Below are 27,041 nucleotides of genomic sequence, written 5' to 3'. Positions count from 1 at the left end.
GGGCACAAGCTGGGCACTGGGGGCCTCAGGGCCCGGGCAGGATCCCACATCCAACCGATCCAATGATCAAAAAGCCACGACACCTTCTGACCAGAGGGACCTTAGGAGGTCTAAGACCAAAGAAAGAGGAAATGGATAAAATGGATTTTTTAATGGAGTGAAATGTTTTTAAATGCATAAAACTATTGTATCTTTTTGTAGTGGAAAAGAATTAGAAACTGGGGGCTGACTAAGTTCTGTGTGCAGCGCTGCGCCCTAAGAAACAATGAAGGCATTGATCAAGTACCCATTATGCCCCAAGCACTGTGGGACGTGCTCCCCACAGCCCTAGGAAGCAGGGGCTATTGCAATCTCCTTTTATAGCTGGGAAATTGGGGCAGAGGGGTTAAATGAGCTGCCCAGTGTCATGCAGCTACTGTGTCTGAGGATGGATCCGCACTCAGGGCTTCCTGACTCTAGACCCAGCCTCGATGACCCGGCCTGTGGGCAAAGTGAAGGAACTGGTGAGAGTTAGGTGCATCAGGTGGACACCAAAGATAGAAAGCAGTCCCCTAAATGGCTCAACAACTCTCATCCTAGAGATACTAGTTTTTCTTGAACACATCCTGGACTATCTGAAAACCTTAATCAAAAAAAGAACTTGGACAGCATCTTTCAAGAAATTATCAAGGAATACTACTCTGATATTCTGGAGCCAGAGGGCAACACAGGCATTGAAAATTCTTTCTGGAAAGATTTGCCAAAATAAAAACCCTAAGAAACATTACGGCCAAATTATAGAACTATTAGGTCAAAGAAAAATTCAGCAAGTGGCCAGAAACAATTCAAATATCAGGGAGACACAATCAGAATCACACAGGACTTTGCCGCTACAATACTGAGGGATCTGAGGTCATGGAATATGATATTACAAAAGGCAAATGACCATAGCCAAAAAAAAAACTATTACAGTAGAAGGAAAAATGAGTGTGTGGGTAAAAGGAATTACTTGATCCTTAGTCTCATCAGTATTGGCTCCGAAAGGAATAATATACACACCTAGTTTAGTATAGAAATCTATCTTATCTGACATGAAAGTAAGAGGGGAGGAAATTAAGTAAAGGGGAGAGGGACTAATAGAAGACCTCTCTTCTGTTATATAGATTCTCTATAGAACATAGAATCAAAACTATGTCGTGGAAGGAAAGAATGAAAGGAAAGAGGACAAACAGGAAAAAATTAGGATGGAAGCAAATACCGAGTAATCATAACTGTGAATCGGATGAATTCTCCTATAAAATGGAAGTAGATAGAATGGATCAAAAACCAGAATCCTTGGATACTTGGTCTTGAAGTCACAGAACCCACAAATATTTGGAGTACAACACATTTCTAGAAGAAGTTACCTTGGAAGAACTTCAGACCAGGTCTGTTTCAAATGGGCAGGGAGACAGTCTGCTGAGCCCAGATGGCAGCACTGGGAACCTGGGCAAGGAGCTGGGGCAAGAAGCTGGGGCCGGGAATCAGTGTTGCAGCCTCCGCACACCTGGGAATCTTCTGTGAGCCTCTTAGGCCACTCTGTCCTGATTACAAGCAGGTGGTTTGGCAGATTTGCCTTTTGTAAAGGACAAATTGTAAACCACTGAGCCCCAGAAGAACCCTAGTCGCCATTACCCAGCACCAGAAGCCAATCAGCAGAATTCCCAGGGCAAATTAAAGCAGCTATTGCTACTTTTCATTAAGAGCAGACTTCAAGCCTTAAAAAAAATGAACAGAAAACAAAAAGAACTCTCACCATAGACAGTTTTTATGGAGAGAGAGAAAAATAGACCTCAAATCCTGAGGTTCCTAAAAGCAAATCAACTCCATGAAGCCCCAAAGGGAGATATGAGCTGGTCCCCATTTCTCAAGGCTTTCTTCAAAGATTGCATAAAGGATCTTAAAAGAGAGTTACAAGAAAAATGGGGAAATGAAATGAGATCATTGCAAGAAGGAATGGAAAAAGTATATAATACTCTACAAAAGAGATATGAAAAAGACACCAGTGCACTGAAAAACAAAATTTATGAAGTGGAAAAAGAATGCAATGAACAAAAAAATTTAATTGGCCAATTGCAAAAGGAGCTAAAAAAAGGTAACTGAAGAAAATACACTAAAAATTAGAATTGAAGAAATGGAAGTGAATGATTCAAAAATTCAAGAATCAGTCAAACAAAGACAAAAAAATGAAAAAATAGAATATGAAACATCTTCTAGGAAAAACAGCTGACCTGGAAAACTAGGAGAGACAATCTAAGGATTACTGGACTTCCTGAAAGCCATGATGAAAAAAAAAAAAAGAATCTAGACATTATCTTACAGGAAATCAGAAAACTGCTCTGGTATTTTAGAATCAGAAGGTAAAATAGCCGTCAAAAGAATTCACAGATTACTCCTAAAAAAGACCTCAAAATTAAATCCCCAAGGAATACCATGGCTAAATTCCAGAACTATCACACCAAGGAAAAGATATTGCAAGCAGCCAGAAAGAAACCATTAAAATACTGAGGAGCCACAATTAGGATTACCCAGAACCTAGCAGCTTCTACAATAAAGGATTGAAGGACCTGGAATCAGATAAAAAAGGGCAAAGGAAATTGGATTACAGCCAAGAATAAACTATGCAGTTAAAATGAGCATTATCTTTCAGGGAAAAGATGGATATTCAATGATATAGGTGAATTTCACCTATTTCTAATGAAAAGACCAGAACTGAACAAAAAATTCGATCTCTAAACACAAAACTTGAGAGAAGCATAAAAAGGTAAAAAGGAAAAATTTGGAACCCAATGTTTTCCAAAAATGAGTGTTGAAAACTATCTGTACATATATTTGAGGAAAAAAAAACTGAAAAAAATACTAAATGTTTAGAATAAAAATGGCCCTTATTTTAAAAATTAAATAAAAAATGAGATTCTATATATCAGGTATATATGTCATAGATGTGTGACAGGTGTGATTGAATTTAATCTGGTCTCATTTTAAGTGGGATGTGTACTCCTATTAGGGAAATTATGATGTCAGAATTTACTATTTAGCATTAAGACAAAATGTTGGGAAAATACATGAACCAGAAGAGCTTGAGTTACACTATGGTCTTGGTAAATAGCTTTATAACAAGTTGTTTTACCTCGGTTTACTAATCTATAAAGAGGAAAAAACAGCATCCACACCCCAGAGTTGTTGTGAGAATCCCATGATTATGAAGTACTTAACATAAGACCTAGCATATGGGAAGTACTACATAAATATTATTATTGTTTCTCTAATTGAATTCCTCCATACTAGACAACTGTGTTCTGGGCTTTAGATGTGATCACTGTAAAATGTTAAGATAATACAATGGTTTTCTACATCTGGAAATGCATTTGACTGCTCTGATGTCATCTAACAAGTTTTAAATTTTGTTTCCAGCTTAAAATTTGTGATATTGTGAATGTTATTGTGTTCCTGAATTTTCTTGTATTGAAACCATTGTATAAAAAATGTTGTTGAAAAGATAATGCAATTATATAATTTTATTGCCTTTTGATTTGGATGCTGTAAAATTATTAACTAATTATAAATTATTGTCACAATGTTAAAAACTATCAGGTATTTAATTGGCATTTTTAAAGGGAAGAATGGTCATTGTTTGCCTTTGAAAAAAAAGAGGAGAGAAATTGTAAAAATCTCCTTATGTTGTAAATCTGTCAGGTTTCTTGGAACCATTAGCTTGGGTAAGGTCATAAACTTTTATCTATAATGAGAAAAAAAAACTTCTGAATTGGTTTACTGAGAAAAAGGGATCCTTTCTTTCACTGCATATACTTCTTGACCAAGGAGGGAGAAGAATTTACAAATTTGTTCATAATATGGAAGTGATTTATGTGATAATTTATGATTATGAATATTATGAAGTTGTATCTGGAACAGCATATATTCATGTTCCATTTTGAATCAACTTAGTTTGACAGACTCCACGCTTAGAGATTTAATTTTGCTTCAGGGATTAACATAGGATAGCTACTTTAAGAAACAGATTTCTGGAGATCTGCAGTAACTAGCCAGTGTTTTCTGGGCTTTGTTTTTGAATGGTCATTTATTCATGATCTATGTGGAATTTCAGATTGTAACTATGTTCTTGATTTCTAATGTTTGATTTTTACCCCCAAATGAGGTTAGACTGTGGAAGAAGAGAAAGGAGAAGGCTCTTGAGTGATTTGAATGTCTATGCATGCAGGCATTCAAAGCTTGGTAAAATTTTAGTGCAAAGTTGTTTAGTATCATATTTATTATATTATGTTTATTACATTATATTAAACACTATGAGAGAAATCATCAGAACTGGGACGAGACATAGTTATGCTAAGCCATGACCAGTGAGACTTTGCTGTCGAAGGTAAGACCCTTTGGGCCTGGGACTTTCCTTTGGGGGCCCTTCCTTTCAGTCACTCGGGCCCCAACATGGGGGTCTCCCAGACTCTGCCCCTTCCCTCATGTCTGACAAAGTGCCAATGGATTCTGCTTTCGCCACGAGCCCCATCCCACCCTTCTCACCACCATCCCTTTAAATGATGGTATTTGGAAAGCACTTAGTGCAGTGCCTGGTACACAGCAGGGAGGCTGTAACTCCTCAGGCTCTTGGAGTCATCCAGATGCTCTTCTGCCCATCCCCTGCCCAGGAAGTCCCAGCAGCTCCTTCCTGACTTTGTATGTGAGTGGTGAGGGTGTATTTGTTCTTCTCTGTTCACTGTCCTCCACCTCCTGCCTCTGTGCTTTTGCCCGGGCTGTAGCCCAGGCCTGTGATACCATCTCTACTCCCTCCTGCCTCACATAATCCCTAGCTTCCATCAAAGCAGAAAAATAGGAAAAGTCTCCACCTTTTGCAAGCCATGTTACCTGTTTAATATGAAAAATATGATTTTTGTAAAATGCTAACAAAATATTGGTATAAGTTTTGGAAGCAAAGTTTTACGAGAAACCTCCCAGACACCAATGCATTGTTGGTGGAGTTGTGAATGGATCCAACCATTTTGGAGAGCAATGTGGAAAGCCCAAAAAGTTATCAAACTATGCATATTCTTTGACCCGGCAATGTCTCTACTGGAACTGATGAACTGACTGTGGGGACCGAATGTGGACCACAACATAGTGTCTTCATCTTGTTGTTATTGTTGGATTCCTTTTTGTTTTCTTTCTCATTTTCTTTCCTTTTTGATCTGATTTTTCTTGTGCAGCATGATAAATGTGGAAATGTTTAGAAAAACTGTATAAGTTTAACCTATATTGGATTACTTGCTGTCTAGGGGAGGGGGAAAAGGAGGGGAGGAAGGGGAGGGGGAAGAAGGGGGGGAAAGAGAGGGGAGGAAGGGGAGGGGGAAGAAGGGGGGGAAGGGAGGGGGGGAAGGGGAGGGGGAAGAAGGGGGGGAAAGAGAGGGGAGGAAGGGGAGGGGGAAGAAGGGGGGGAAGGGAGGGGGGAAGGGGAGGGGGGGAAGGGAAGGGGGAAGAAAAGGGGGGAAGGGGAGGAGGGGAAAGGGAGGGGGGGAAGGGAAGGGGGGGAAGGGGAGAGGGGGAAGGGGAGAGGGGGAAGGGGAGGGGGGGAAGAGAAGGGGGGGAAGGGGGGGAAGGGGAGAGGGGGAAGGGGAGGGGGAAGAAGGGGGGGAAAGAGAGGGGAGGAAGGGGAGGGGGAAAGGGAGGGGGGGAAGAGAAGAGGGGAAGGGGAGGGGGGGAAGGGGAGGGGGGGAAGAGAAGGGGGGGAAAGGGAGGGGGAAGAGAAGGGGGGGAAGGGGAGAGGGGGAAGAGAAGGGGGGGAAGGGGAGGGAAGGGAAACATATGGAACACAAGATTTGGCAAGGGTGAATGATGAAAACTATCTTCGCGTGTATTTTGAAAAATAAAAGGTTATTATTATTTAAAAAATAAATAAAAATAAAAATTAGAATGAGGAAGAAGAGAACAAGAACAAGAAGAATGAGAACCCTCACAGGATTTTGAATCTTACTCTTGATTCTGCAGAAAATGTAGCCCTCCCCCTAACCAATCCTGACTCCTGACTCTAACCCTAACCCTAAAGCAGGGCTGAGCTGGGAGATTCAGGCAGGCCCAGGATGCTTTGGGATTCCACTCACACGTGGAGCATCTCAGGCAGGGTCAGACCCTGGGGCTGTCAATGGAGACAGGGTGGCTGTGACTACACAGAGCCAGAGCTAGGCTTTGGAAAACAAGACCGACCCCCTTCCCCCAACTGTACCCCTCCTGCATCAAAGGATGAGACCCTGTGGCCACTCGTCCTTCAGTGCTGCTGCTGCCCCTGTCTAAGTGACGTGGCAAAAGTCTCATGTCCCACTGTGGGCAGCATGATGTGCCCAGAAGGGGCAGAGAGTCTGGTGCCCTATACGTCCAGACAGAGGAAAGGGGTGTGAAGCCTCCAAGTCCGGTCCTGGGCCAGCAGCTCATGGAAACTGGCAGGACACGGCATCAGCAGCCCTCTTCCCAGTCGCTAAAATGAGCAGATGTTGCTTTCTCGGCCCCCACAGTCACTAAGGAAGAGGGAAGTCACAGGAAGCCCCCACGGGGGCGAGGGATGCTCTCCACTTACCAGCTGGGGTCTGGGACCTCCTCCAGCACAATCTGGACCACGCTGTGGTAATCTTTCAGCTGGAAGACAAAAGGTGACTGACTGAGCCTCTTTCCTCTCCCTGAGGGTCTTGGGGAGCTCCTCCCTCCTCTGGTGGCCCTCACTTTAAGGAACAAGGACAGGGAGTATGCTGAGGGGCTACTGAGGGCAAGCCTCTTATCTGGCAGAGGAGGATATGGAGGAAACCCAGAAAAACACAACGGCCTTTTCCCTGCTTCTTGTGAGAATCAAATAAAATCATAATGAATGCGCCACAGTCTCATAACCAAACAATGCCACACAGACCATTAGAAGTAATATTATTAGAAATAACAAAGTCCCAGACAATCAAAATCCAATATAAAGATCTCATCTTTGCTTCTAAAACACAAGCTCAGCCATTCCCAGGAGAGAGAAGCAGAGAAATCCCTAGAAGATGCCCTGCGGCCGTGAGCAGTCGTTGGGTCCCGGGATGGAGGCTGCCCCTTCTCTGAGCCTGACTTGTGTGCCCCCTTTCCTTTTCTGGGACCACACGTGGCCCCTCCCTCAATCTCATCAGACAAAATGTGAGGCTCAGCCCCGCCCAGCAGGCCCTGAAGAAGCCCCGGCCTCCCTCTGACCTGCTCGGGAGAAAAGCTCAGGATGAACTCGTGGTCCGAGTGAGGCTGAAGGCAGCCCTTGCCAGGGCTGATGTGGAAGGCAGTCTCCGAGTCGATGTAGCTCTTGATGTCCTGACAGCTCCAGCTCTCTCCTGGCATCAGCGGCAACAAGTTGGGCTTCATAATCTGCCAGTGAAAGGACAGGGCCACGTGCCTGCAGCGGGGAAAGACCGTATGAACCCTCTGCCCCTCTGCGGAGTCAGGTCAAGAAAGGAGCCGCAGCCTTTGCCCTTGCCCTGGCCAAGTCTCCTCTGAGAGCGATGCCCTGGGGAGCGGGTGCCTTAGGAGAATGGGCAACCTGGGGGAGCAGGTGCCCTGGGGGAGCAGCCTGAAGGATGAGGACATGGCTATTCCCTGATTCTCTCCCTCTTGGGGGAACTTGGGGCTGGATCTCCAGTTTTTACAGTGAAAAGGGTGAACAAGTGGCTGAGGTGATGTAATCCCACAGAGATGGTCCTTATTGCGAGAACACAAAGCCCACTCTAAATGCATCTTCCAACACCTATTGGAGGTCTTTGCCCCACGCTTCTGGGGCTGAAAAGCCTACGGAAGGTCCCCAGCAAATCTTGTGCATAGCAAGATATAGGGCGCAGATTCTAAGCCATGACTTCCAAAGTTCAGGCTTCAGCAGTTACATGAGACATCTCTCATCTCATCATGTAAGTCCATCTCCTCCAACACTGGCAAACATCAGAGCCAGGCCCCCTCAGAAGCACAGCTCCCGCCAGGTCTTTCTTTCTCCAACTCCAGTTTGCTTTTCCCTCTCCTCCCAAAGCTAACCTCACTTCTTGGGAAAACCCTCCTGGCAAGCTCTAGCAGTGGAACCTTCCATGCACTCCCACAATCCACCGGGACCACCACCAAGAGCCAAGACTGGCCAGGGTCACTCACTTACGTTGCATTTCTTACAATGAGGTGCTTCGAGGTCGTGGTCTGGATGTTTTGGGACTCGAAGCGTATGAAGTGCTGAGCAGTCAGATCTGTGAACTCCCCTGGCTCGGGATAGCTTGCTTCCCCAGACACATAGAGAAGTTCCAAGGCAACCAGCTGGCCAGTTCCTGGGAAAACAGGCTCAGGATGTCAAAGACAAATGCTCCATGACGCTCATTCAGCTAGAGAAGGGTGCCCACAGGAATGGGCGAGGGGCTCACCCACTGTCAGTCTGTAACGTCTCCTCATGAGCTAGTGATCTGGGTAGGATCAAAAACTTCCTCAGTACTGCTCAAAACTGAAGCATGAGTAGGTAGAGGCAAAAAATAAACAAAACACATAAAAACCCAACACTATACTATAGTTTCATGCTAAGAAAATCATTGTACCAAGAAACAAAAGAAAAAATGGAAGAAAATGTAAAATAACTTGTTGGAAAAACAACCAATCTTGAATATAGATCCAGAAGAAATAATTTAAGATTAATTGGACTACCTGAAAGCTATGACCAAAAAAGAACCCAGACAGAATCTTTCAAGAAATTAAAGAAAACTGCCCTGATTTCCTAGAATCCGAGGGTAAAATAACCATTGAAAGAATCCACCCACTCCTGAAAGAGACTCCATAATGAAAACCCCATTTCTGATGAAAAGACCAGAGTTGAATAAAAAGTTCAATCTTCAAATGCAAGCATAAAAAGGTAAAGAGGGAAGGAAAAAATGATTTTTAAAGATTAAAGTGTTTACATCCCTACATGGGAAGTTGATACTTATAACTATTGAGAACTCTATTAAAGAAGTTAGGAGTATACATAAGCAAAGCATGTGGGTCTAAGTTGACTTTGATATGATGATATATAAAAAAGGGGGTAGAAAAAGGATTAAGTTGGGAGAAAAGAAAAAACAAAGGAAGAATAGAGTAAATAATATCACATAAAGAGGCAAAAAGATCTATTACAGTAGATGAAAAGAAAAGAGGAGGATGAGCACTGTTAGACCCTTATTCTCATCAGATTTGGTTCAAAGAGGGAATAACAGACACTAAATTCCACCTTAATTCTACTAAGTAACACCTCACACCTCAGATTGGCTAAGATAATAGGAAAAAATCATGTCTCTAATGGGTCTGTATCTTAAAGAGGTCATAAGAGGGAAAAGGATACACATGGGCAAAAATGTTTGTAGCTGCTTTTTATGGAGGCAAGAAATTAGAAATTGAGTGGATGCCCATCAATTGGGGAATGGCTAAATAAGTTGTGGTATATGACTGTAATGAAATACTATTGTGCTATAGTGATAAGCAGGGTGATCTTAGAAAAACCTGGGAAGAGTTACATGAACTGATGCTGAGCAAAGTGAGCCAAAACAAAACAACATTGTACATAGTAACAGCAGCATCGTATGATAATCAATTATTGTTGAGGGCTACAGACAGTGGGGGAACTCACCGTGAGGCATAAGACCCTTCAGCCCAGAGGGAACCAGATGACAATGTCTGGATCAGCTCTCATCTTCCCTTGGGGGGGTCTTGAAACAGAGATACTTGCAGTAGAGGCATTTACATAATAAAAGCAGGGCTTATAGTTAGTACATGCTCAGTGTGCTGTAGTGATGTAATTGTACTAAGGTATTTAAAGCTGAGAGAACTTGAAATAAGCGGACTCCATGTTTAACCATCCATGTGATCTCACCTCATCACTCCTAAGATCAAGGACTTGGGCTGGTACTAAGATCCTCCAGAGAGGTAGTCCAAACAGTACAAATTATAATAGACTTAGCTCTTTTCAGCAATACAGCAATTAAAGACAATTTCAATAGACTTGTGATAGAAAATGCTATCCACATCCAGAGGAAAAAAACTATGGAGACTGAATGCAGATGGAAGCATACTATTTTAATGGTTTTTCTTGTGGTTTTTCCCTTTTGTTTTGATTTTTCTTTCACAACATGACAACATGGAAATAAGTTTAAGATGATTGTACATATATAATCTATATCAGACTGCCTTCTGTCTTGGGGAAGATGGAGAGAAAAGAGGGAGAGAAATTTGGAACTCAAAATCTTACAAAAATAAATATTGAAAACTATCTTTTTATGTAATTGGAAAAAATAAAATATTATTAAATGGGAAAGAAACAAATTTGGGTAAGGGTCAAATGTATAGTACATAATATACAATAAATCAAGAAACTGCTGTCAACACTTGAGAGAAAGACCTTTCAAAAATTCTGATAAATCACATGTGTGTTTAACATTTTGTAAATTAACAGATTCCGGTTGGATCACTGCTTTCACCTGGGCAAATTCGCATCTAATAATGGAAAAACCTCAGAAGAGAATTGGTCAAACATCATTGGAAATTTCAAACGACTGATGCCCTCTGGAAGCAAACATACATGTCTAATAATGGGGCTATTACACAGGATGGGGAATGACAAAGAAGAAAAGCCTGAGATCCAAAGGTTTAAAATCCAGGAAATCTGGAAATGGAGGCATTTACAAATCATGGCTTACAAAACTGTGCTATGTTTGTATGCCTGCTGGAGGCCATTGATCCCTGTGTTAAAGGTAAGTTCTATGTCTCTGTGTAAGAAGGGGATGGATTTTATTGCAGTTAGCCTTATTAAATAAAAAGGACAGAATCCTGGGACGGAAGAAATGATCTGAGTGTAGGACCATTTATTAAGGACTCATCAGGCCGCAGGGGCACCAGATACTTAAAATTGGTATTTAGATGCCACGAGGGAGAAAAATGTGTCCCTCAAGAAAGACTTAAAATAGTGATACTGTTGAGGTTCAAGGGAGACCCTAAAAGGCTGAAAGAATTTGCAGGCTTAGACCCATCTTCAAGTCAAGGGGCAAAGTTTATTATAATCATACTACTAATTAAAGTAGGCTAAGTTCTAAACACAGTTAGCAAAGAACCAGGATCAGGAAGGTAAATTCATAGGAAAAAGTTGGGAAAGCTAGGTGCTTTATGTCACTGATATATTAACTGTATGGTTTAGAGGTGGAGTTGAGGAGTGGTTTGGATAAGCACCTCATTATTGTTGTTTATTAGTCTCAGAAACTTTCCTGGGAGCTGTACCACATCAACATGATGTAAGGGTAATGAACAAAGAGAATCAAGATTTCAGCGCAAAAGAGGAAAATGTGAACTCTCCATCATCACTGCTGCTGGTCAGCATGGGATTCAGACTGTCCTCAAAGCTTAGAACTTGTACAGAAGAGGTAAGAGCTGCCGGGCTGACCCCAAGTGAGGATGGGCACTTCAGGCAACTCCCTACAACTCAGCTCCTAAGTCAAAAGCAGGCTGCCCTCTGCATGATAAAGGGAGTTCCCATACCAGGAGTCCCCATAATGTTATCACAGATCCTTGTGACTAAACTCCCCTCTCTTTGATACTCTAGGTTTTCAGGATACCTCTCCTACACCTCACCTCTACCTCATTCTCCTGTTCCCTCTCTGAACACTACTCATCAGGAGAATGCTAATGAGTCTCAAATCGATCTTTTTCTACCCCAATCTCTGCTGACCTTCAATTTTGTCTTTCAGATATCTCCAATTGGTCACCCATCTTGAATTCAATATGACCAAAACAGGTCATTATCTTTCCTCCAAACTCTTCTCCCTCCTCTCATCCCTATTACTGTGGAGAGCACTCTCATCCTCCCAGGCTTGCAACCTAGAAATCATCCTGGACTCTAGACTCTCTCTCACCTCCTTATATCCAAGATGATGTCAAGGCCTAGGAATTTTACCTTTGTAACATTTCCAGTCAATTTCACCTCTGCTGCACTAGTCAATTTCACCTCTGTTGTAAGTGTCTCTGGTTGATTTCACCTCTGGCATCTCTGGTCAATTTCACCTCTGTAGTAGTGCTTTTGGTTGATTTCACCTCTGTGGCATCTCTAGTCAATTTCATGTCTGCAACAGTGCCTCTGATTGATTTTACTTTTGTAGCATCTCTGGTCCATTTCATTTCCTAGCAGTGCTTTTGGTTGATTTCACCTCTGTGGCATCTCTGGTCAATTTCATCTCGGTAGTAGAACTTTTGGTTGATTTCACCTCTACCATCTCTCGGATAATACCCTTCCTTCCTCCAGATCAGCCCCAAACACCCTCATCACCTCACAACCCGACTATTGCAATAGTTTGCTTGGGGCAGGGAGAGAGGGTGTCTGTCTTTCTCCAATCCCTCACCCTCCAGTCTATTGTATGTCCAACTGTCAAAATTATGTGCCTAAAGCAAAAGTCTGATCATATCATTCATTAACCTCCAGGATCAAAAGACAAATTGTTATGACTGTCACTCAAAAGCTTTCATAACCTGCTCACTCCTTCCTTTCCAGTTTTCTTATACCTTACTACCAGCATATACTCTTTGGGCAGTGACACTGGCCTTGTGTCTTCCTTGAAAAAGACATTCCTTTTCTCTGGCTGTCTCTCAGGCTGGAACATTCTTCTCTTCTGCTCTGACTACTGACTTCCCTGTTTCTTGTGAAGTCCAGCTAAAATCACTCATTTCCCCCAGTGATATATTTGAGAGAGAGAGAAGTATAAGTGCTACACATTTAACTAGTTAAGCCCAAGAAGAAGGAGGCTTTCCCAGGCTAAAAAGGGATATGGCTGCAGGACTAGGACAGAATTCCCTGAGACTCAGGCCTGGGTCAGTGGCAAGCAAACCTGAAATGATGACTTCTCTGATCTGACAGTTGTCACACACGATGATGAAAGGCCTCTCCACAGTTTCCAGGGAAGTCGGAAGAAACAACACCTGAAACAGAGAGCATGTGACCAGATGGGATATCACCTAACTTTCTGCCTAACGAATGACCTGCGATTCTGGGGAATGGAGAACATGGCCCTAGTGTGAACATACCTCAACACCCGTCTTGTTCCCCAGTGAAATAGAGATGGTCCTGGGCATCTCTTTAGGGCTCAATGGCAGCCATTTTCAGGGAAGGTTCTTTCCCTCCCGAGGAGGAATAACCTTTGTTTCTACAGCACTTTCCTCAACACCACCCCTGATATAACTACTACAACTAATGGCAATTCCCATTTCACAGGTAAGGAAACTGAGGATATTCAACTACTGGCCAGTATCTGAGACTCCCAGGTGGCAATCAGTCTGGATCAGTGGTCATTTATGAAGCTTCTAGTCTATGCCAGACACTGTGCTAGGTACTGGAGACACAAGAACCAAGGAGACGATATGAGGGCCCCCTTCCCTGGGCAGCCTCGTCCATCAGAGTTTTCTGAATGGAGCCGAGTCCCTGGTTCTCCAGTCCAGACGTCACTGAGCTCAGAAACTGGGCTGAGATGGAAACGAAGTAACACACTCGCTCCCTGAGCCCCAGGACATAAGTGGGGGCCTCTTGAAGCTAAAAGAGGAAATGCTACACTGGGCGGGGGAAAGTCTTCTGGGAGAGGAAGTGGAGCCCCAGCTGGGCAAGCATGCAAGTGTGATGCCCAAGGGGAGCTCCGCTTCTGGAGGAACCTGACGACGGAGGAAAGCCAACCTCAGAGTGGCCCCAAACCATTCCTAGGACCAGAGTCTCCTACAAGGAGGCTGTTACAACGAAAAGTCAGAGCTGGGGAAATCACAGAATGGGCATTGAGGCGGTCCCTCCACTCGTGCACCTTTCTCATCCATCATCACTAAAGCTCTCTGGAAAGGGAGGATCTCTGGAGAAGGAGTGTGATGTGGGCACGGGAAGGATGATGTTTGTGACTAGCCGGGGAGGCTGGATGCCTGGAGCCTGGATGACTGGGGCCCGCTCACCTCACACTTCCCAGAAAGCCAACTCCCAGAAAGACCACAAAATGTCACGGGTGCCGAGATTTGGGATGGGAGGGGCCTCAGAAATCATCTCATTCAGCTTCCTCATTTTCAGAGCCCCCAGAATGAGGTGATCTGCCCAAACCCAGACACACCATAGATAGCAGAGCTGAGATTTTAACCCAGTTCCTTTCCCTGCGAATTCAACCATTTCTTCTTCCATTAAGCCATCTCCTAGTTTGGGGTGCAGGAATGGGGGGGGGACATCACAAGCTCTGCTTCACATATTCTTATTTGGGAGCGATGGTGGGATAATTTAAGTCAAAAAGCACTGGATTGAGGCCTGAGAAGGCAAGACTAGAGGCAAAGAAAGAGATTCTGAAGATATTTAAATAGAGGAAAAACAAAATGATGGTCAAGGATAAGCTCTAAGAGACTGAATGTAACACCTACTGTGTGCTTGGCACTGTGCTGCGTGGTGGGGATACAAAGAAAGGCAAAAGGGAGTCCCTTGCCCTTCAGGAGCTTCTAGGTACATCTGAGGGAGAGGGGGAGTGGACAGACAGAAAGTTCTCCAAGAGGAGAAGGCATTTGGAACTGGGGAGACAAGGACCCCCAAGATGTATTTGAGGCAGTTTAGGAGGGAGGACACCAGCATCTAGAGCAATCAGGAAGGGCTTCGTGTGCTTACTCAATGTCTCAAAAGTAATCCAGAAGGGAAATACATTTGGCATAAATAATAATAATCAGCAGATTACATTTCTTCCAGAGGAATCATTTCAATGGCTCAATTTCTTGACGGAATTTCTTTGTGCAACAAATGACAGCGAACACTCCCGTGAGGTTCACTAATATCTCAATTTGACAGCCGAGAAAGGAGTGGTGGGTCAGCAGGGCTCTGCTCAAAGAACAGTCAAACAATGGGCAAACATAACCAGCCGTCATCCTGGACAAAGTCCAATCCCACTGTGACTCCCTACCCACCTCCAACAAGACAGCCTGTTCTGGGAAGAGCTCAAACACGGCAGGCAGAATCCCAAATGGGGGTTGCTCCACAAAACCAACGGTGGCAACGGCCTGAGGGACACAGAAATGAGACAAGGAGAGGGACAGGCTTCGTCTTCCTCCTCCTCCTCCTCTCCCACATCCCCCTTGTTATCACAAGGTTCCCATTTCTTGGAACGTGGCTAAAAGACAGAGGTTTTGCAAGCTCTGTCGGAGCTGCCCAAGCCCTGTGGATGTCCCCTCTGTCCCAAGGACGGCGTGGGGGGAGCCTCACCCTGAAACTAGGAGGTGGCCAGGATGACTTCGGCATGATGCAGAACCTGCCCACGCTCAGTCCCACGTTCTTGCAGACGAACCCAGTCATTTTTATTCCGCCAACAAGGCAGTAACCACAGTTTAAGACTGGACCCACTGCGACAATCACAAAACAAGACAGAGAAGCATCATGGGAGCTGCCCCTGGGGAGTCAGTAGGGCAAATGAAGAGGCCGAGTCCGGCATCAGCAGTTCCAAGGAAGAAAGGGGATCCTGGGGGTACAGATGGTTAAAGGCTACAGAAGCAGGGAGGGAGCTGCCCGTCAAGGCGGAGGGCCAGGCTCCTGTTTGCTGCAGGTCTGCCATGACATAACAAAACTCGCCTGTAGTCCCAGCCTTTGCAGGGGGGGGGAGGGGGGAGAGAACGCGCTGCTCTATCAGCCACCCTCAGTCAGTCTCCAAGGCTAGGAGGGCTTCCTGAGGAGGGCATACTTCCTTATGTCCCTGATGGATGAGAAATGAGAACCCCAAAGTCCCGATACCCAATTAAAGGCCTGAGGGAACCGGTCCCCAGGCCACCATTGCCATGGTTGAGGACAACTCCCCAGGAGGCGTCTCCTTCTATAAGCAGGACCTCTCCTCAGTTTCTGCTCCAGAAATATAGGAACTTAACTAATGTGAACCTCCGGAGAAGGACCAGAGTTTTCTTCTTTTGGATTAAGACAGCGTGGGCTAAGGGCCCACTGAAGGACCGGGGGAGGAGAGGGGTGGACCTCTTTTCAGAGTCAAGGATTCAGATCTGATTAAAATGACAAAGTCAAGCAAGAGAAGTCCGTGTAATCTATTTATTAAGCGTCTGCAACGCAAGCTACCAACAGTGAAATAAGTGATGGTGAGAAAAAGCTGTGGAGGAGGTTGGGGACAGCCCCCCACCCTCTCCATGTCACAGCCAGAAGCAGCCTAGGAGAGACTTTCATGGGGGAGGAGCGTGAGCAGACTCTTAATTGTGCACAATGAACTTCTTTTGTGGATTACTCAGAATGAATTCTGAATCCTGGCTGACCTTCTCCTGGGTCAGGGAGAATGGCAACCATCCTAAAGTGCCTCGAGTAAGAGAACCGGGAAACTATTAAACCGGGTGCCAAACCAGGGGATGGACGGACAAAAAGCCAACCCACGTCATCTGGGCCGAAGAAAGTAGGCCAGATCTGAGCAGCGGGGGCAATAAGGCCGGGCCACGAAGAGATTCTCCCACGGCGCTTGGGAAAGAGAGCAATCCCCAATCTCTGCGTGTCTTATTAAATGCATTTTCTTGCTCCCCTTGTCTTTGCATCCCAGTGATTTCACCCCCACTCCCACCCCTCCCCAAAGAAAAACAATCCAGCTTTTTGCTTATCCAATGATTAGATCTGATGACGGCTGCCTTATCCTGTGCCCCTCGTGCTCTGCTACATTTTTCCATGGAGATATGTATGTGAGTGTGAGTGTGTGTAAGTGTGCATGTGTGTGAGAGTAGGTGTGCATGTTTGTGTGTGTTTGCGTAAGTGTGTAGCCATTCATTCATGTAGATGAACGTGTACATGTGTTTATGTTCACACAATTGTGCATGTGATTTCTCCATGTTCAGAGGCTCTGGTTCCCCTTGTTTCGCTCTGCGTCAGGCTGACCGGTTCCCCCAGCTTTCTCTGCGTCCTTCACCTTCCCCGTTTACCCCGACTTCCAGGTACCCCCATTTGTTCAGCCAGTCCTCAGTCAAGGGCAGCACCGCCCCTTGTTCCTAGATCTTTGTTGTTCGATAACCGCCCGCCCCTGGCACAAGGCTCAGAATCGGGACGGATTCAGGTCTCCCAGGGACATCAGCTGTGGGAGCCAGGGCAAATGCTTCCCTTGGGGTGCATCCCTTACCTTCCTTGTGCCTCTGACAACGCCCTAGGGCTTGGCAAGCAGCACAGATTTGGAGCCGGCAGGGACTTCCGAGGTCCTTGATTCGTGTCCTCGGTTCTCCCCGGGCAGAGCAGGGGTCAGGACCCGGGGCCCGGAGCACCACAGTCTGTCTGCTCATGGCCTGCTTTGCTAGAGGGAGTCCCTGGCCCGGAGCCCCTCTGGGAGGCTCGCCACTTGCACATCTTCCTCCCTCCCCGCCCCCCCACCTGCCAAATCCATACTAACAGGTCAGTATAGGCGGCGACCTCCTGGCTTGTAAGGGGACCAGAAGCGTGTGGATCGACTGAGTCTCCACCAAAATAAAATCATCAAAGTCTCCAAGGCTGTCGGGAGCGAAACGGACCGTGTACTGGCAGATCATCCCTGGGGCCACCAGGCCACCTTTTCCTGGGAACTTTCCTGTCGGACAAAGAAAAGCATTGGAGGGTCCAGGCCCCGCGGTAGGAGCTCCCTGGGATCAGGGATCCTGAGAACAGGAAAGACCCACGGGCAGAGGACTGCAGAGCTCGAGTCTTCCTGAGAACTGAGCGCCCCCAAAGAAATGGCTTCTGTCCCAGGATGCCTGGGACGGCTCGGGGGGCTGCTTGGGGGGAGATCGGGGAGCCAACACTGTCCATGGGAAAGGGAAAAGGAGCAAGTTTCGTTTTCATTTTTGTTTTTTTAGCTGACACAACTGGGGTTAAGTGACTTGCCCAGGGTTACCCAGCTAGGAAGTACTAAGTGTCTGAGGTCACATTTGAACTCAGGTCCTCCTGACTTCAGGGCTGGTGCTCTGTCCACTGCACCACCGAGCTGCCCCAAGGAGCAAGTATTGACAAAGCACCTACTGTGTGCTCATCAAGCCCTGTGCTAAGGGCTTTACAAATATGACTGCACCTCCTCCTCCTAGCCCATGTGACCGAGGGGGAAGTTAAAGCAGACAGCAGTGAGGAGGAGTGCTCCTCCCTAGGAAGGCTTCCCTCTCCCCTCAGAGCCCCCCCATGCAGCTGGCTGGCTACTGATCAGTTGGGACCTGAACCCTCAAGCCTCAGCTTGGATGTCAAAGGCCTTCCTGGGCATCTGCTCCCACCATTCTGAGTGATGGAGTAGTGGTGGGGCAGTGCCAGGGACCAGCCCCAAGCCCAGGGGTGCCCAAGGCCGGTCGAGATCTCTAAACTGCAACGGGCCTCTCTCTTCCGGAAGCAGGCCACACTTTACCCCCAGAGTGGGCGGCGTAAGACGACCCCACCGCTGCAGGAGCTCCAGAATTCTCCACCAACAAGGAAGCGGAGCTGGGACTGAGCCACCACCGGGCTCCTTCACACTTACCTAAGCCAAGGGAAAAGAACTGCGTAGAAGGAGGGAGGACTCTCAGGTGCCGACTGGTGGACGTCATGTTCTGCAGGTCGAGCACAATCTGGGTGCGCCATTTCAAGAACAAGGTGGGAAACAAGGGTTGGGCCGAATCAAAATCTGGCCCCACCATTTACAGCCCAGGGCACAGCTCAAGAAGCCTAACTCTCTGCCTCTTCTTTTCCCTAACTGGCCGGAGGAAGGAGCCCTGTGCTTCCTGCTGGTCCCACACGGCTCCCCCTGACCTCGAGGAGCTGCCCTGAGTCTGCGGGAGCCAGGGAGCAGAAATGCTTTCTGTAGTGAGCCACGAAAAGCCCCGTGACATGGTCCTTCTCAGGCCGGGCAGGGCCCATCTGCCCCTCCTCATCCCCTACTCTGGACTCCTCTCTTCTCCCAGGTGTGTTCTTCTGGCTCTGGCCCCAACCACGTCCTCTACACTCTTTCCCCCTTTTGAGGATTCCCCTCTGCTCCCCTGTGGAGGTCCCTGACAATGGCTCCCTCCCCCTTCCCTTCCTGTTCCCCTCCCAGGATTCTGCTTCACTGCCTGTGTGGACACTTGTCCATGTCTCACAGGAAGAAATACAGGGATCTCAGCAGGTGATGTCCGAGAGGTCGTGGCAACTGCCCGTCTTCATGTCACCCTTCAGTGACGACCATCATCTCCCCAAACCCCTCATAGTCCTTAAGGGTCACTGCTCTGCACAAGGTCTTCAATCCGATCTTAACTGACCCTTGCTGACCTCGCCTCCCAGTCACCCTAGAGGTCATTTCCCCAAATGCTTCCTTGTTTTCCCAATTCCACATCTCCCTCAGCCCAGACCCAGCTCCAAGCCGTCCTTGCCAAAGGACGGATCCCCTCCCACCACGCTATGTTCAGAGCACTTTCTAACACTCAGCACACCCCGTGTGTGTCAGCGCTTTGTGGACGCGTCTTCTCTCACTAGATTTAGCACACAACCTGTTTCTCACATAACTCTGCAGCTCTCCCTCTTGACACTCAGGATCTTATACCCAACCAACATGCAGTAAACGAATGAGCAAATGAATCCCTAAATGCCTGAATGAACCGCTGTAGAACTATCATCTAGGAATTGATAGAAACTCTTCAGGAACTTAATCGTTGGCTCTCAAGTTTCTGGGGATCATAAGTTAAATTCTGCTACTCTGTACTGAATTAAATAAAGCTCCCTACTCTTAAGTCTACATCCATTTCCAGGCTCCCAAGTGAATCCCAAGTGATTCTAGTCTTCTGGGATCAAGGACCAGGCCTGCACTGCAGCCCTCCGTGCCCTCCTGTTCTGACGGGCCCCCATCTGGGCTTGCTTTTTTCCAAACTAAAGAGTGCACCAATAGACTCTTTCCCTCCGTTTCTTCTTGGTCTGCTCCTACCTCTCCTGAGCTACGCTGTGCAGAGGGGCCGGGAGGGGCAAGGGATGAAGGTTCTCGGCTTTCCAAAGTTCCCGAGAATGCTCAGCCTTTTGTTAATCATAATTCTTTAACGCCTGGTGTGTCTGCTTCAGTCTATCAGTGACTAAACGACAGAATGGCCAGGGCCAAGACTGGGAGAGGCAAGGGTTAAGAAAGAGTCGATAAGGAAGCAAAATGTCTACCTCGTAAACTGGTCCAACTACATAATCAGTAAAAAAAACCACTGCTGGCTTAGCCAGAAACACCGGAGCATCACCAAGATTTCTGGAAGGAAAAAGAAAAGAAAGGCCTGTCAGAGCCACCCAGACAGGAGTGAGCACAGGTGTGGATGCGGGCGTTTGCCCTCTAGGGGGCGGCCCAGGCCCGCGCTCCTCAGTGCCGGTCCTAACCACTGCTCTCCTCCCCAAGGTAGAGCATCTGCCCAGTTACATACAGGAGGTACTTTTGTCTGTGGCCAAATCGGTGCTTGCTGACTACTGACCGACTGGGAGGAATTATGTCAACGAGCGGTCTGGAGAAAACCAGCCTTTCTGTTTATTTCTGCTCATTTCCCATGATCTGTCAAATTGGGAGAGGACTGAAAAGTCCTGCTAAGGGACTGGCAGGAGCAGGCACTGGGAACACAAGGAAACAAGCAGGGACCCCCCCTTACCTAACTGTACCCCAGTGCTGACCCTGAAGAAAAAAGAGGGATTCCAGTCCATGGAGATGAAGCAGCATCCCACCCCTTTTCTCTGTGTAATTCTACAGGCTCCACTTGGATCTCCAGAACTCCACCCCCCCCCATCCCCACCAAAACAGAGCAAGGACACTCTGGGAAAAAAAAGGAATTATCAAGTCTTTATTGTTCTTGGGATTCACATGCATCCCCGACAAACCTCTCACTGTACTCCATATTCTGTTCATCTTCCATCAGTTCTGGCTTCTTTAGCGGAAAAATGAGGGACTTGCCTCCATTCACAGTGTTAGGGGGATAAAAGCGAGGGTTCTTGAGAAAGTTATACTGGTTCTCAAACTTTCTGAGACGTTCTCTCTCCTGGACCCTCTGGGATGTATTTAAATGATTCATCCACATCTTATTCTTTGGTGAGTGGTATTTCTGGGAAACAAGCAGAAGCACCTACTCCAAACCTTTCCAAATCACTTCCAGGGAGGTTCTGCTCAGAGCTGAAGGTCCAGACTCAGATCACACAAGAAAAAAGGCAGATGGAAACATTCCGAGCTTCAGCCCTCCCCTGAGGACACGGGATCGTGGGTTCTGGTGCCCTTCTAGATAACCCTGGGAAAGTGGCACTGCGGAGTGCCCTTCCAACCTCTCTCTTCTGCCTGGTTCCAACACCACCCCACCCTCTACGGACACGGGACTGTGGGTTCTAGCGCCCACCTTGATTATTGTGGGGAGGTTCACTTCCGGCGTGGAGCTCTTTGTCAAGGTAGACAAGGACACGTCGGAAGAGATGGCCGGAAGCTTTTTCTTGCTGACCGCCTCTGCCGCTTTCTGATTTTCCTCTGGCTCTAGAATATGCTGTTGGGAGCTAAAGGTCATCTTGTAGTACTCCGGTTCACTTTCTTCTGTGGCTCAAAGGAAACCAATGATCACGGAGGGAAAGGACATTCGCCAGTCCACAGGTCCTTGGCTCCCCCCACCCAAGAGCTATTATCCAGGTGAAGTGGTCCCTTCCATGGGATTCTCCATGAATCCAGAATGAGAGGCCTGCTGGGAGCTTTCTCCTTCACAAAGGACAAAGTCCTGGCTTTAGGAAGCTTTGGATGGGCAAAGACTTTAGATGGAAGAACCAGAGAATTCCAGCCTCGTTTTTCAGCATCTTGTAACAATGTGTTCCCTCTTTCTAGAACACTGGAAAGGACAGGCCCCCAGGGGCCCAACGTTTCTAGGCCACGCTTCCCTGAACAAGAGGGACGAGCCAGAAAGGAATCCACAGCCAAAGCATTATTTTGGAGCTGCTGTTTCTGGTAGTAAATACAACTTAGGGAAAGATTAAATTACACGAATGTAACCTTTCTCTGCTGCCTTAGAGAAGGGGGAGGCTACTGGGGCAGACTACATAAACATTCGCTTCTCTTAATATATTAGCTGATTTTGCTGAAAAGTTCTCCCCTTTTGATTCTTTATGATAAAGGACAACCCTCTCTGGGAGGCAGCAGTGGGAAGGGGCAAGGATAGAATGCGAAATGTCCATGATCCAAGAACAAAAGATACAAATCAAATCTTTATTTTATTAATGCCATGGAAGTGGCCAAAGGAGAAAAGGCATCCCCGGGAAATGGTGGTGCTGGTTCCTTTCAGAGTTCAGCATTGTCTATGTTGTCTCTAAGGAGGAGAAGCTGTTGGTAGGACCAGCCTTACAAAGGCTGGGGGGATTTCCCCCCTTTTATGCCCACCCCCAGATACATTCTACCACCAGCCAAGGCCTGGGAATCGCCAGGCTGTGCCCAATGCTCTCAGGGAGGAGAGAAGTGAGAAGCCGGCTTTCCTTTCAGAGGAAGAACTCTGGCTGCGGGGACCCTGATACACCCCGTTCGTGGCTTTGTCTAGTATCCTGACTGAGACTTGGGGCCATTCCAGAGCCCAAGGAGACCCACTTCAGGAACTGAGAGAGGCTGGGGCTTGGAAGCGTTCTCCGGGCAATGGAAGGCAAGCCGAGGTATGAGAACAAGGACTCACAAGAGAGAACCAAGAAAGAGAGGAGGGAAGTGGGTGAAGAAGGGAGCAGGGAGGGGAACCAGTGAACAGAACCCCATGAGTTAAGGCCAGAGGGTTCCTTGGCAAGACTCTAAGGAGGAAGATCTCAGGGAAGGGAACTCAACAACCCCAAGGAGAGGGCCAGCCTCTCAAGGCAGATGGGGACCCTCTCCTGTCTGGACACCATGACCTTCGGTGGCCCTGGCAAACCCCCTTCCTGATGCTTCTGACTCCAGATCAAAGGCTTCCCTCCAGCCAATCCCAAGGCCTGCCTGGCCCCTGAGCTGAAGCATCTCCTCTGCTGGGATCCCCAGCTGGGCTCTCCCTGCACTAGAACCATGTTCTTGCCTAAGCTCTCCCTGATTCACCCTCTGCCTCTAAGACCACTTTCCCATGGCCTCACCTAAGACAAAGCACTCAATGATTGTCAGAGAGGCAAAGTACTGAGGATTCTGGGAAGGAGAGCTGGTCAGAGAGGGATCTGAGCCGAGAAGGGACTGGACAGAGACCAAGGACTCTTTCTTATCCTGAAAATCCCCACCCTATACAATCGCGGCCGGCGGGCCCAACAGATTCCTTGTTCTGCAGCGGCCACGGGAGCCCACGGGAGTGTGGACGCCTCCACGCTCTGCTGGCCACCCCCTTAGAGCACATTCCTTCCTAGAGCGAGGAACCTCGCCTGGCGAGGGGCAGGTGCCGTGCCCAGAGCGGAGGAGCCCAAGCCGCCCCGGCATGGCGGCAAGTCCGGCTCCTCCCCGGGCTGCACCTGGGGCTGTGCAGCCTGGGGTTTGGCTAGAAGATCCCTTAGAGAGGAGAAAATCCTTACCTTTGGGTGCATGGGATAAAGGCAGAGGGTCACGGATGTAATCCTCGGGACAGATCAGGTTGTTCTTCTTGAGGAGCTCATTGTCCACACACCATCTGAAGGCAGACTTCACTGGATTAAAGGAACAGCAGACAGTCACTAGTTACCCGCCCGAGCCGAAGCCAAAAAGCTGGGCAGATGCTGAACAGAGAGCCGTGGAACGCATCGAGAACGTTCAGGTTCCTCGCTGCCCCTCCCATGTGGCTCTGTGCTCGTCACGCTTCCTTCACCCTGGGGCCTCCCCCCGGACCCTCCCCACGTGCCCTGCCTGTCCCGTATGGTCCCTCCGTACAGTTCATGTCTCGTCTCCCCCTTTGACGGGCGGCTCCTTCAGAGCACAGTCTGGCTTTGGCCTTTCTTTGTACCCTCAATAATTACATATCTGGCACTCCGACTGTTATGAAAGTCCTGCAGGGGAAGCAGGAAAAGGAGGCGACCCCCCCCTTCCCTCGAGAAGCTTCCAGTCTAGCAGGAGGAACAAACCAGCCCATGAAAACAGATTTACAATCCCATCCGACCCTCAGTCGTGCGATACTGATAAAGCGCGGGAAGGCTCAGGGCCGGGGGGGGGGGGGGGGGGGAAGGGGATGAAGCGGGACCACTCAACGCTCAGGCTCTGGACAGGAAGAGCACGTCAGGCAGGTGGGACCTCGAATGCGGCCCTGGATGCAAACAGAGGGCCTCCCACTATTTACAACGCCAGGAGGGAAAGAAGGGGGGCCGGTCCCGAGGACTCCAACAAATCAGGCCAAGAAAGTTGGCCCTCAAAGGTCAATAGAGTGAAGGCAAAGCAGTCATTTCCCGAGGACTCCAGCAGGATCCTTCCTATCGGCACTGCTGCTGCCCTGGGCTGGGAGGTCAGGGGTCAGCACAGCTCTCCTGAACCACAGTAAGTGCGGCTCCAGCCCTTCCAGCTCTCTTATACACCAGCCCTCTCCCTGCAGGGGGCCTCTTCTCAGGTAGCTCCCACGGCGCTCTACAAGGCCTAAGCAGCCTCCTCCCAAGGCGCTCGGGCTCCAGAGAGAGGCTCTGTGGGAGGTGGGCGGGGCAGCGTCCTCTCGCCAACCACCAAAGGGAAGTGGCTGCAGAACAAGGGGGTCCTCCTAGAGGGCGCAGGCGGGGAATGGGGAAGGCCGGCCGGACTCCAGCGGTGCTGCCGCCCAGGGTTCTGCCACGCCAGGCTCCGGGCAGGGACAGCGTGGACGCCAAGGCACCGGGCGGCACAGCCCAGGCGGGGACGATGGGGGGCCGAGATCCTAACAGGCTAGAACCATGAGCCGAGGGCGAAAATCAAAGTTGCCACGTGCCCTCTCATGTGCTTTAATAGGAGAAAAATGAATTAACCTTTTTGTAGCCCCCACTATGTGCCAGGCTCTGAGCTAAGCACTTTGTAATCCCTTGGTCCTCACAACCTCCCTGGGAGGTGCTGATGTTTCTCATCTCCGCTTCACAGGTGAGGAAACTGAGGCAGGCGGCCCAGGCTCACCCAGCTGGATCTGAACTCGGGTCTTCTTGACTCCAAGCCCGGGACTCCCTCCCCTCTGTCACCCAGGTATTAAAAAAAGATAACGTGGGGGACACCTAAAGGGATAAATGGACCACACGAGTCAATGGTGTGACCCTAGCAAAAAAGTGGGCGCGATGCCCCGGTGACAGCCCCAAAGGGGGCCGTTCTGCCCCGCCTTGGTCAGACCCCGCCCGGCTCGGACGCCCCGTTTTAGCAACGACACTGATGCTCTGAGGTGTGTCCAGAGGAGGCTGCCCGAGGCAGGGAGGGCCAAAGGGGACACAGGACGCCGCTGGGGAGGTGCGGCAGCTGCCTTCGAGGCCTCTCCTGCTTGGGCCAGATCTGGGAGGAAACTGCAGAGCAGTAGGAGCTGACCCGCCCAGAGCGGGCTCTCCAGGCCATCCCTGCAGGGCAAAGGCTGGCTCAGGCCTGACTGGCCCCTTCTGAGCCCGGGCTTGGTCCTTTGGAGAGGACACAGGAGCCTTGGTCTCTCTGGACAAGAGCAGTCCCAGAAGCCGTACCTGGAGGCAACTGGATGGGACCGGAGCCCATGGCCTTCATGTTGTTGAGGACCCGCTCTTCTTCCGCCAAGGCCCGCGCCCGGGCCTGGATGATGTGCAGCTCCACCATCTCGGCGTCGGCCAACTTCTGGGTGTATTCATCGCGGAGCTAGGACGACAAGGAGGGGCCACGGACACGGTGGCGCTGACCTCGCTTCGTCCTCCCCGAGTGCTCCCCGGCTTTCTGTGCAGGAAGGAGCCATCCCCCCGCTGGGAGAGACCCAGGCACCCAGCCCCCAGCCAATCTGCCCGAAGCCCTGGGCTCAGCCCTCCGAGGGGTCCGCGGGCAGGCAGCCCGGCTCCACTGTCACCATCTGACTCTGAGCGGATCCCGTCAGCTGGGGATCGGCTGAATAAGTGATGGCACGTGAACGTTATGGATGTTATCGTTCTAGAAACGATCAGCAGCAGGATTTCGGAGAGCCCTTCTCCACACACTCTCCCCTCCAGAAGGACAAGTGATGAGATGCTCTCAGGCCTGCTTGGTTTATCAGCTAACAACTCTGTAGTCATAGAAACACCCAAAGTCACAAGGTGGCCAGAGGATTTCTGAGTCAGGCCTGTGGTTCTTCCCTAGCACAGTCTTTCTCCTACCTCAGGCCAGTATAAACACTTCTCAGGCACGTGCGTTTCATCCATCAAAAGGGCCATTTTATTCCAGAACCAGTCCTTCTCTCCCCCTGCTCTGGGCATTCTCTCAGCCACTGCCAGGCCTAGAAGACTTCTCTCTCTCTCTCCTCTGACTACTGACCTCCCCAACTACAGGACCTTCCCCAACTGTCTTTGTTCTAGGGCCTTCTCTTGGCTAATTATTTTTCTACTTATCCTGTCTAGAACTTTGCCCTTAGCACTGTGTCTGGAACACAGTAGGTGTCTAATTAATGCTTGTTGATCAATCGATTGAGAACTGAGGGGTTAAAGGTCATGATGAAATGTGATTTAACTACAGAGAGTTCTGCCAGTCTTTCCTAACTGTGAATTTCACAAAAAAAGCTCCGCAGTTAAGGCCAGGGTGGCCCCTTTTTACCTTCTGCAGTTCATTTACAAACTTCTCATGCCTGGCATTTTCTCCACCGCGGGATTTAATGAAGTTCCTCCCAATGTCTTCTCCAATTACATCCAGAGTGTACAGATTCTTGAAGAGGCTTGTCAGCAGGTGTGAGATGTCCTGTGCAGGGGAGAGGGGCTGCCTGAGAGTGGAGCTGAGGAAGCCACAGGGGACGGCCCCCAGCCCCTCTCTGCCCAACCGCCCTGCCTCTCTCTGCCCAACCTCCCTGCCTCCCGGGACGGCCCCCAGCCTCTCTCTGCCCAACCTCCCTGCCTCCCTGCCGCCCATTCAACTTTCTGTTAGGGCACGGCTGGGCCCCAGGACGCTGGGGTCTCATCACTATGAACGTATCAAATGAAGGAGGGAGAAGGAAGGAAGAAGGGTGAAGATCGAACAGAGCGAGCACAG

At 48.6% G+C, this 27,041-nt stretch overlaps 1 protein-coding gene across 1 annotated transcript in view; it reads right to left on the bottom strand.

Moving 5' to 3' along the window:
* The window catches only part of DLEC1 (DLEC1 cilia and flagella associated protein), a 55,579-nt gene that overhangs the window by 26,383 nt on the left and 2,155 nt on the right, over positions 1 to 27,041 (bottom strand). Inside the window, exons 2-15 of the mRNA XM_051978013.1 lie at positions 26,613 to 26,753; positions 25,547 to 25,694; positions 23,480 to 23,590; positions 21,334 to 21,521; positions 20,828 to 21,048; positions 20,132 to 20,213; positions 18,498 to 18,585; positions 17,415 to 17,588; positions 15,266 to 15,402; positions 14,971 to 15,063; positions 12,891 to 12,981; positions 8,171 to 8,333; positions 7,237 to 7,429; positions 6,599 to 6,657 (exon numbers count right to left, since the gene is read on the bottom strand). Coding sequence (XP_051833973.1) covers positions 6,599 to 6,657; positions 7,237 to 7,429; positions 8,171 to 8,333; positions 12,891 to 12,981; positions 14,971 to 15,063; positions 15,266 to 15,402; positions 17,415 to 17,588; positions 18,498 to 18,585; positions 20,132 to 20,213; positions 20,828 to 21,048; positions 21,334 to 21,521; positions 23,480 to 23,590; positions 25,547 to 25,694; positions 26,613 to 26,753 — 1,889 coding nt within the window. The remainder of the gene's footprint in view (positions 1 to 6,598; positions 6,658 to 7,236; positions 7,430 to 8,170; positions 8,334 to 12,890; positions 12,982 to 14,970; positions 15,064 to 15,265; positions 15,403 to 17,414; positions 17,589 to 18,497; positions 18,586 to 20,131; positions 20,214 to 20,827; positions 21,049 to 21,333; positions 21,522 to 23,479; positions 23,591 to 25,546; positions 25,695 to 26,612; positions 26,754 to 27,041) is intronic.

Source organism: Antechinus flavipes, chromosome 1 (genome assembly GCF_016432865.1).
Source record: "Antechinus flavipes isolate AdamAnt ecotype Samford, QLD, Australia chromosome 1, AdamAnt_v2, whole genome shotgun sequence".
Taxonomy (NCBI): domain Eukaryota; kingdom Metazoa; phylum Chordata; class Mammalia; order Dasyuromorphia; family Dasyuridae; genus Antechinus; species Antechinus flavipes.
The sequence above is the reverse complement of the archived record's forward strand: the minus strand, read 5'-3'. Positions and strand labels throughout refer to the sequence as shown.